The sequence below is a fragment of the Littorina saxatilis genome, linkage group LG15, assembly GCF_037325665.1.
Source record: "Littorina saxatilis isolate snail1 linkage group LG15, US_GU_Lsax_2.0, whole genome shotgun sequence".
Lineage (NCBI taxonomy): Eukaryota > Metazoa > Mollusca > Gastropoda > Littorinimorpha > Littorinidae > Littorina > Littorina saxatilis.
In genome coordinates, this window is record NC_090259.1 from 13145615 (window position 1) to 13156334 (window position 10720).

Genomic DNA, 10720 nt, shown 5'->3' on the forward strand with positions numbered 1-10720 from the left:
GCTCTGCCAGTGACGTCAGTTCCTTAAGTACACTTCAGGCAACGCAGACCTTGCCATCAATTTACTCTGAAGCGCTGTCATACTTGTCATTTACAATCTTTTTTTAAAAGTTTTGTCATTGTTTTTTGTTTTTTTATAAATAGCTTGGTGATAATGTATCAACAAAACAAAACTCTCAGCACATGTGACCGGTTGTTGCTTTGTAACCCAGAAGAAACTGTTAAAATCGTATCTTCTCCTGTCACATAAAACATTGTTTTGAAAATGTCATTTCGGAAACGATGTTAGACGCTGGACGCAAGTATGTTAAAGTTAAATATTCCAGATAGTTTGATGTAAAGAGAGTTACGAGACAAGGCGAGTTGTTATATTCATTTGTATTTTTAAATGTGCTGATATGTTGCCATTTGTGATTCGCGAGACAAGAATATGAAAGGCAGAGAAGTGGCGGCTGATACAATACTGTTGTCACAGTTTGCCGATGATACTTCCTTGCTTTGGGATGGTTTTTAACAATCCTTTTGTGCATGTATTGATGTTTTGCGATATAATATGTACAGCCATATTAGGTCTGAAAATGAGCAATGAAAAACAAGTTTCACTTTGCAATTGCAAGCCAATCTCAGTTCAATCTGACCTGAATCTACACACCGTTGTTTACTTTAAAATTGAAAAATAACACACGCAAGAACCGACCTCCTTCGTCACCTTTTATTTTAACCGTATCTCAACTTTGTAAGTGGCAATTTCCATGTTGCTGATCAAGCTTAGCCTGTATTTCTGTAGACAGATCTGCAGCAGACGACAGATGGGACAGCCTTGTTCTGTTGAACCAGATTTAGCAATCAATGCTCTAAAAGCGATAGCAAATGAACAAAACTGTAAGCATACTGTTTTAGTTTAATTCTTATTTCGTCGCTCAGGATTTTGAATCAGGATTTTGTTGTCGGGATTGATCTAAGCGGTTGCCGATGAAGAGTACTAGAGTTGTGCGCCTTGAATCACTGTCTGTCTCTATCGCTCTCTCTCTCTCTCTCTCTCTCTCTCTCTCTCTCTCTCTCTCTCTCTCTCTCTCTCTCTCTCTCTCTCTCTCTCTCTCTCTCTCTCTTCTACCGCTTCGGCCAACTGATAATCTTCACTCAGCACTTTTCACCCCAGCAGATTATGTGTATTCTTTGTTGTTTTCTTTATTTCTTCAATGTTAAAATGTATGTAGATCGTTAGCTAAACGTGAGTTCGACTTTTATACCGCAGAATATTTCAATCGTTTTGCTAAAGAAAGTAGTGTCCGAGTTAACGATAAATATGCCGATGACCTCTCTAAATTATTCAATTGTACTCTGAGATCAAAGACAATGACCAATGACAGGTGAGATCGAGACTCGGTTGTGATGGATAATTCATATGGTTGTGATGGATAATCCAAAATAATCACCTCCTCAGCTAACAGAGACAAAGAGGCAGGTCATGGGATAAGTCAAGTTTGAGTATGCACAGTTCTGTAGGTTCCTCTCAGTATTCCACCCCCTCGGTTTTCAGTTGTAAATATTAAGCTCAGTGATTGAATGTGGAAGCTACGTTGGGTCAACGGTCACAGAAGATTTGCGTCGCAGCAAAGGAAAGAATCGCGATCTTGTTTCCGACTCATTGCCTCTTTGTTTTTCATTAGACCTGTCATTCTGCTTGCTCGGCTTTGTTAGATGTTTGGATATATTGTTGCTCTGTTCTTTGCTTTTACTGTATTATTATTTCTTATTTGCGCTTTGTTCAGCGATACAACGTCTTGTGCACGGGTCAACATTTTTGTGTCAGGGGTCAATTGGTTTGACTTGAACTTGACGTTCGTGTTTCTCCGAACGTCTGTGTATCGATACACGCACTCCATGACTTTGTAAGAAGACAAAACATATCGCTAGGTTTCATTTGTTTGTGATGAATTTATGACCTTTCATAAAGTAGTTTTGTTTTTTGTTTACTTTTGCCAGTTTGCCAGTTTGTTTTTGGAACTTTGCAAAGCAGTGTCGTCTGTCTAGGTCTGGGGAAACGCCAATGAAAAGAGCCGAAGAATCCCCGAGCGTTTCTATTGGGTTTGCTTTTGATTATCCATGTATAACTTGCTTCCTGCAACAATGGTAACCGGGGATTTATTGCATGGGGAACATGAGATTTATTTCCCAGGTGTTTGTAAATGAAAACTTGTGAAAATGATGACAAACTGAATTATTTGATGTTTGGTATTGAAATAATTATGTGCGTGCTTGTTTGCTCTTGTCAGATAGAAACAACAAACGAACAAGCAGACGGACCTTTTTTTTTAAGAGATTTTGTCTTGGCAACTAAACTTTAAAAACTCGGTTCACTTTCTGCTTTCCTGATTTATCATGAGAAGACCTGAACCTTTGGCTAAGGGCCGTCACTTCGTTTGCGCCGATGTTTGTTTGATTTTTGGAAAAGTCAATTCATTGATATTTAATGTTGATACTGTTTCTCATTTGAATTTAAGAGCTCAGAACTCAGAATGGTTGATTTGCTTTAGCCAACGAGTCCTTATTGCAAAGGAGGGGTGGGAGGTGGGGGGCAACAGAACAGTTTATTTAAATGTTGCATGTGAGCACGGAACAGCAGTATTGTGCAGGAACACATTTGTAGCTCTGTTCCTTGACACACTGATGTGTGCAGCTTGTTGCACTGTGGAAGATATTGTGCGTTCAATGCTAAAGAAACCTTAGAAGCAGAACTAAAATGTAATTCAAAATAAACATCAAGTGCGTATCTTGATTAGAGTGCATGCTTGTGTGTGTGTGTGTGTGTGTGTGTGTGTGTGTGTGTGTGTGTGTGTGTGTGTGTGTGTGTGTGTGTGTGTGTGTGTGTGTGTGTGTGTTTGTGTGTGTGTGTGTGAATGTGTGTGTTTGTGTGTGTGTGTGGGTGTGGGTCTCTCTGGTAACTCTTCACATCTCTGCACCGCCCTTCACACACAATACAACAGATACAGACAGAGACAATGCATGGCAGTGAGACTGAACAAACATCTCAACTGATTATTAAAAAACAGTAAATCCATGAACATGTACAAGGCAAACTGTTGACTAAAAAAACAGTAAAGCACTGAAAAGTTACAACTCAACTGTTCACTCAAATATGAGTAAATCCATGACAAGTTACAACTCAACTGTTCACTCAAATATGAGTAAATCCATGACAAGTTACAACTCAACTGTTCACTCAAATATGAGTAAATCCATGACAAGTTACAACTCAACTGTTCACTCAAATATGAGTAAATCCATGACAAGTTACAACTCAACTGTTCACTCAAATATGAGTAAATCCATGACAAGTTACAACTCAACTGTTCACTCAAATATGAGTAAATCCATGAAAAGTTACAACTCAACTGTTCACTCAAATATGAGTAAATCCATGAAAAGTTACAACTCAACTGTTCACTCAAATATGAGTAAATCCATGACAAGTTACAACTCAACTGTTCACTCGAACATCAGTAAATCCATGACAAGTTACAACTCAACTGTTCACTCGAACATCAGTAAATCCATAAAAAGGTACAACCTCAACTGCTTACTAAAACAAACAAAACCATTCCCTTGTCCCAACATACTTTTTTTTCTCGTCAACACTCACTTGGTCTGCACTAAAGACACATTGAAACAATAATCGAATTATTATTAATAAAAAAGAAAACAAGGCCTGTAATTGTTGTGTGCATGAAAGCTATGGTACACATGCACCATTACACACAGTGCACATTCTTTTGATCAGTCTAGTCATAGCTTGTCACGTGATCATAGGCCGGCACGACGCTGAGCAACAAACAAACAAGAGACCAACAAACACACTGCTACCCGCGCACAGATCGCCACAGTGACACTGTGTGTGGATCAGTCAAGTCTGTCGCTGTTTCGTTCAGTTTGTTCGGTAAGTTTCTACGCTTCATGTTGTCGATCAGATAAATACGTCCTGATACCGCTTACTGCCTGTCAGAACTAAATCAGCAAGCAAGTTAGTGTACATGTTGTTCAACCTTGCGAAAAGCAGAGTGTCGGTGTTGTCACTGTGCAGCTATTTTCGGTTTCCATTTACCAGAAATGGCGATCAATAACGCTACATCGAGCTACCTGCACTGAACAGAACACTAGATGTGAACGCGTTTGCACTGATGACACTATTTTCATGGTACATATATGTGACTGCTTCTTGATTAAAACTTCGGGCATGCTTTAATTTGGTGAATTGGAGTTTGAAGTTTAGCACACAGATTCAATTCTTAGTGTCCGTGTGAATAGCTTCATTTCCTGGTTGATCAGAGGGAGGCAATTAATCCCCCTGACATGTCAGACCTAGTTGTCGTTGGTGCAAGTTGTCTCTCTTAGACCAGTGTAAGTACTGAAGTAGCAGCTCGTGTCCATATTTTTCTTTCACCCCCGGTCTACTCCACACCTGCTATTAATAAGAGAACGACGCATATTGTTAGGTGAAACAAACCAGATTTGTTTCAAATTAAGTTCATGCTCGCAAGTCTGCATTTTGTGCCTATTTTGTGTGTGCTTATTGTTTTTTAACAGTCTGTTCTGTGTAGCTTGTTGCTGCCTGTGCACGATGTAGAGCATTGGTCTGTGCTCTGTAGACTGTTTCCCTTTGAAGGTGTCAGTGTGTGTGTGTGTGTGTGTGTGTGTGTGTGTGTGTGTGTGTGTGTGTGTGTGTGTGTGTGCTGTGTGTGTCTGTGTGTTTGTAAGTGAGTGTGTGTGTGTGTGTGAGTCTGTGTGTGTGCTTCTGTGTGTGTGTATGTGTGTTTGTAAGTGAGTGTGTGTGTGTGTGTGTGTGTGTGTGTGTGTGTGTGTGTGTGTGTGTGTGTGTGTGTGTGTTTGCGTTCAAGCGTGTGTGTTCTCCCCTCCTATCTATCCCTTTTTGTTCTAATTATCCCTAGACCCTTCTTTGTCGCGCCCATTTCCAATTTTTAGTAGAAAACAGCAGCAAAAAACAACAAACAAACACACATCTGGTTTATAGTATTAACACAAACTCGCCGACTAATGCTTATTTAACTTTTTTTTTATATTGTACAGTATAACATGTTTTTAAATACAGTATAAAGACTGTCCTCCTCAATCTGGTAAACATGTGACCGACACTCATTGAAACCCAATCCCAAGACGATGACGATGCGAAAAGAGGGAAAGAGTCGTACATAAAAGAACAATTTAATGAATCGTGATATCTCGAGATTAGTTGAATTGTATGGCGTGTGCTTGCCCTTGAGTAGCTGTAAGATTCTGTGATGGCTTATATAAATTCTGGAGGATGTAATTTTGGTGCTATAAAGAACCGACGCGCTCACAAAACAAAACGAACACTAGAATTGGAAAATTAATTAAAGTTTATTGAATACTTGTCGATGTCATGGTAATTCGGAAACAGCTCATAATATCAATATATAAAAGGCTAAACATAAATCTATGGAGAGGCTAAGTAACCTATATCGGAGCGTGGCGGAAAAACTAATCTAAGTTTAGAAAGTGAATTAAAGCTAAAATGTGAAGTAGAAAGAACTAGCTTAGTGAGAGTGCAGAACAGTAGAGTGTGAAGCGTGGAGCATGGAGCGAGAAGCGCGGAGCGGTGAGCGAGAAGCGCGGAGCGGTGAGCGAGAAGCGCGGAGCGGTGGAAACTGATAGAAAAGAAAAAACTAAACTTAGAATTCGAAACATCAAACTAAACATCAAAGGTGTCCTAAAAACATAAACATCAAAGATGGACGACAAAATGGCGGCCGAAACAAGATGGCGGCAAATCAATAAAAAATCACCAAGACAAAAATATGTTAGAAAAACCCTACATAGAATAAACGTAGGACACAGAAACGGAAAGAAGACAAAGAAACGGACAGAAGACACAGAGACGGAAAGAAGACAAAGAAACGGACAGAAGACACAGAGACGGAAAGAAGTCATAACAAACAAAGATTCGAAACGAAAATTACACGAATTCGGTAAATAAAAGAAACATAGTCAGAAATGGATACTCGCCTTTGACAGCATCAATAATCTAAAACAGACTCAAGGCGAGCAACTGAACCTGAACTACAAAATAACTTAAAACAAAACTGGAGGCTGGCAGAAAACACTGGGCCCCGGAACAGAGCAAAAAAATCTATCTATCCTAAAACATCTTGTTCCGTGAACGGCTTCCCAGTAAGTGACGACGAATACAGGCTATCCACCACAGAGGTGAACTAAAAGTTACTACGCGTTACTACGGTTTTACTGTTGCAAAGCATGCGTCCCGTGCTATCCGGGGAAAAACTCCATAGGCTGTCCAGCGTGAGCCATACAGGCACATGAAATTAATATCAGAAAAACGCCGGCCACACTACCTTGTTTATAAATTAGTTCGTTACAATATTTAACGTCATTAAAACAAAACAAAGTTCGTACCAGGACGCTCATACTTAAAAAAGAAAACTAGAGGATAAAGAGCGAGCTAGACCCGCACGCGAACCTACAGAGGTGGCTGCAAAATGGGAACAAATAGGGACAAAAGTGAAATAAGATAATAAAAGTGAAAGAACAAAAAGGGGAAGCCACCACCACGGAAAGTCGCATGCGAGTCAAGCTAGAAGCAAGACTAAAAAACACAAGCAAAACAAAAAGAATCTAAATACACAGAAGGCTCCTTAGCAGGGGCATTCACATTCCCCCCTCGAAGACATCTTAGTCTTTACAAAAGTCGACATAAAAAATCAACAAAAATCATCGAATACATGCGTGGTTCAAAAACAAAATCCGAAACATTACAGAATCCTTTTGGCATTATCCAAAACGTAGCTGTTCGAAACGCACTCTCATACGTGGTTCAAAATACAAAAAAAAATCCGAAACGTTACAGAATCCTTTCGGCATTATCCAAAACGTAGCTGTTCGAAACGCACTCTCAATGAGTCTCAATCTAAAAAATCACACGTGTTCTTTCAACAAATGTAACATCATATTTCGTCAGTCCGTCACTGTCAACATATCGTGTCAACATTATTCTTACACCTTTACATAACCCGCAACTCAGTATGAAAGACTGTAGTCGCAACCTACAAAATACAAAGAAAAACATCTTCAGTCGTCTTAATCATAAGCACAGGCATCCGCACGCGGGAAGGACTAAACAAACCGATTCATTAAGCGCTTGCCTCTGTCAAGAGCTTTCGTTCCAAAATGCGGAACCAAAAACATATATACAAATGGAGAGAAACCACAAAGTCAAAAAATATTTGCATTAAGACGAAATTTTCTCCCCAAATCAAAACAGCGCCACCTGTCAAAAAAGGCGAACGGATTACGTCAGACCAAACATGCACAAACGGTCTGTCGAAAACAGTAAACAGTTCACTGGGAAAGTCATTGAGTGTCCGGGTCTGCCTTCACCAGCACGGTCAGCTTAGCGATGGGGCGCCAGTAGTAGAAAGTGGAATGGCTCGTCTTCGAGGTGACCTTGACAGTCTTGAGCTTGCAGGTTCGCACGAGTCCATCGTCGCTGGGGCGAACCTCCGTCACGAGTCCAAGAGGCCAATCTGCTCTGCATACGGCTTCGTCACGTAGCACGACGACATCTCCGACAGCAACGTTACGTTGGGGAAGAAGCCACTTTCTTCTTCGTCGTGGTCGTCTTCGTTGTGGTCTTCTTTGTACTAGTCTTCTTTGTACTGGTCTTCTTCGTCGTGGTCTTCTTCGTCGTTGTCTTCTTCGTTGTTGTCTTCTTCGTAGTGGTCTTCTTCGTAGTGGTCTGCTCAAAATCCTTTCCATGGCATGGAGGGGGTCGGAGATGCTGGGTTCGGCGAGTGTCGTGCGATATACGGAAGCGACTGATTCACCTTCGTACTCGCTGGGACAATACTGTTCTGTTAGAGACACGTGCATCACGTCATGGACAGACTGTTTTGGCGACACTTGTCCCAGTATCGTCCAACCCAACGGTGTGAGAACGGCGTATGGGTCTCCCTTGATGACTCTCTCTGGCATGAATAGCTCTGCATGATCGTAGCCAATCAACAACCCGGGAGTGCAGCCTTCGAGCAACGGGGGAATCTCGCTGGCAATATGACTCAAATGCTTGATGTTACGAGCGGTCTCTGATGTTGGTATGTTCTCAGTGTCATTGGTGAGATGGTCCGTCGTGTAGAGCGTTTTCAGGTTGTGGGAAACATTGGAGTTGAGGGCCTTGACACACAATCCGGTCACTCTCTGACATTCGATATGAGTGTTCTGAGAAGTCATAGTGTTCAGCCTCAATGACGCTGGCTCGGAATGAGTGTTCAGCTTGTCACTCAAAGATTCAGTAACGAAGGAGATGCAAGACATGGTGTCAAGCAGCGCGTATGTCGTATGCTCTACCGTGGGATTCTCTTTCGTTGAAACTCTGACCGGAACAATCATGGTAGCTCTGACTGGTCTGTCTGACTTGTTGGTCGTCGCGAATGCTGATCCAGAGGCAGAAACACGGGCATCTTGACTGATACAGACAAACCTTGAAGAATCTGGCGGTCCCCGGGCATTCCGTTGCTGATTGGGCATCTTCTTCCTGTAGCTGGGCGCTCCATGCAGCATAGTGAGATGTGGGCCTTGGCACTTGCCGCATATCGCCCTGGTAGTGCAGTCTACACTTCTATGGTCAGTCTTTCTGGCACAGGAGAAGCACAAGGACGTTTCGTACATGAAGTGTTTCCTGTCCTCAACGGGAATCTCATCGAACCTCTGGCATCTGAGTAGAGGATGAGAAGAAGAGCTGGTCGGAAAACGAACGGTACAAAAGGGACAGACTTCGTCGCAGTTCGTACTCAGGACAGTTTTAGCGTGGTGCTGACATCTGTCACACTCTTGACATGTAGATGTAGTAGAACAATCCGTACTGTACGATGTTTTCTTGGGGACTGATGAACTGGCGGTCTGTGAGGTGGAAGAGGCGGCAGATTTGCTGGAGGAGAAAAGGGGCTCGCAAAGGATGTCTGCCTCTGTCTTGATGAAAGCTGACAACTCCTCAAAGGTAGGGTAGCGTTTCTTCTCGTTCTTGGTCTTGTGTACTTTCCGCACCCAGTTTCTCACCAACCAATCTGGAAGCTTGCTCATGAGTGTCTTGTGATAGGCTTGGTCTTCCAGATTCTGTAGCTGGCCTATCACTCGGCTCGCCACAAGGCATTGTCCAAGAAAGTCCGAGAAGGCGCGGAGGGCTTGTCCATCTTTGGGTTTGATAACCGGCCATGCATCTAGTTTCTCTCGGAAGGCTCTGGCAACGACGAAAGAACTGCCGAATCTTTCCTCCAGCGTCTGAAGGGCCTGCTGATAGGCCTGGGCATCCCTGATCAGAAAGAGTCCCTTGACCGCATCCTTCGCCGGACCGTCCAAGTACTTCTCCAAGTAGAGGAGCTTTTCCTCTGCAGAAACGCCCTGCCGCTCAATCAAAAGAGTGAATGAGGACCTCCAGAGAGGGTACGTCAATGGATCTCCTGAAAACGTAGTAGGCTCCTGCGTCGGTAACCTGTTGATAAGGAGAGCCTCAGCTAGAGTACGAGCTAGGGCAGAACCCTCGGAGAGCGCTGGCTGGCCTTGCATCTGAGGAAGGTATGCATCTTGCCCGTAGTAGACGTCTGAAGGGCTCGTGACCGGAGCCTCTTGAAAACCATGCTGTGTGTAGTCCGTGTCAGGAGCAAAGCTTGCAGCGTGGTCATATTGCTGCGTTTGCATGGGAGGATGCATGACAGAAGGCCCATATGCAAAGCTTGGCACATAGGTCGGAGACTCTCGGGAGGTCATGGCAGGAAAAGGACCAGGGAAAGGCCCGGGAAAAGGTCTCGCTGATGGATTGAGGGATTTGTGAGGGAAACGGGAAGGCGCGTAGATCTGGCGAGGACGATCTTCGTGGCTTGGAATCTCAGCTTTGACAAACTGAGGCCGAAAGGAGGTCGCGAATTGGCCTCCGACTCTTGTCGTCATCGTGGTGGCTGTAGTCATCGTCGTAGTGGTAGGAGCCGTGGCTGTGACCGCTGCTGGAAGTGGGTGAAAAGCGGAGACAGGTTGGGCAAGGGTCCTGGAGATGCCTCGAAGAGTGTCGCGGATATCCTCGGCGGCCGACTGGAGATGCGAAGGGGCATAAGCCCTGACCTCCGTGGGCTGCTGAAGTGGCGGGAGTCCAGGCTTGGCTGCCGCAGGCTGATGTTGCCCAGAGACGAGGGTGTTGGCTGCCGGCTGGTGACGCGGGCGGGCGTAGGTGTCGGCTGTCGCAGGCTTATATGTATCTTGTGTGTGCTGTGTGTGCCTATCATACCCTACCGCCACATCTCCTATGCTCTCTATGTGTGTACCTACATGCAGGGTGCTGTGAGTGCCTAGGTACCTATCAATGGGGCTGTCACGAGGTAGTTGGGGCATGAATCTTTCTCTAGCCCTTTGCTGGTCTTCTATGTCAGTTTTAATGATCTTAAAAACGTCATGCTCTTCTTGCATCTTGCCTTCTCTCTCCACCCTCTCTAGTGCAGTCTTAACTTCCTTTTCCTTTTTCTTCAAAGCTAACTCTTCATCTTGAGCCTCTCTCTCTAAACGAGCACACTCTCTTTCCAACTCTGCCTTCTTCTCTGCCGCCAAAGCTTTAGACCTAGAAGCCTTCTCCTCTAAAAGCAAAAGAGTTTCTTCTTGTCTGGCCCTTTCATCTGCGACCATTTGCT

At 43.6% G+C, this 10720-nt stretch overlaps 2 protein-coding genes and 1 long non-coding RNA gene across 13 annotated transcripts in view; 2 read left to right on the forward strand and 1 right to left on the reverse strand.

Moving 5' to 3' along the window:
* Window positions 1-2778, forward strand: part of LOC138948614 (neuralized-like protein 4) — a 7654-nt gene extending 4876 nt beyond the window's left edge. The window contains exon 4 of the mRNA XM_070320183.1: window positions 1-2778. This exon is cut by the window's left edge and continues 6 nt beyond it. Coding sequence (XP_070176284.1) covers window positions 1-27 — 27 coding nt within the window. The 3' untranslated portion in view covers window positions 28-2778.
* LOC138948610 (neuralized-like protein 4) overlaps window positions 1-10720 on the forward strand; it is a 197164-nt gene that overhangs the window by 63088 nt on the left and 123356 nt on the right. The gene's annotated exons all lie outside the window — the stretch shown is intronic.
* LOC138948617 (uncharacterized) overlaps window positions 1-10720 on the reverse strand; it is a 148540-nt gene that overhangs the window by 33279 nt on the left and 104541 nt on the right. The gene's annotated exons all lie outside the window — the stretch shown is intronic.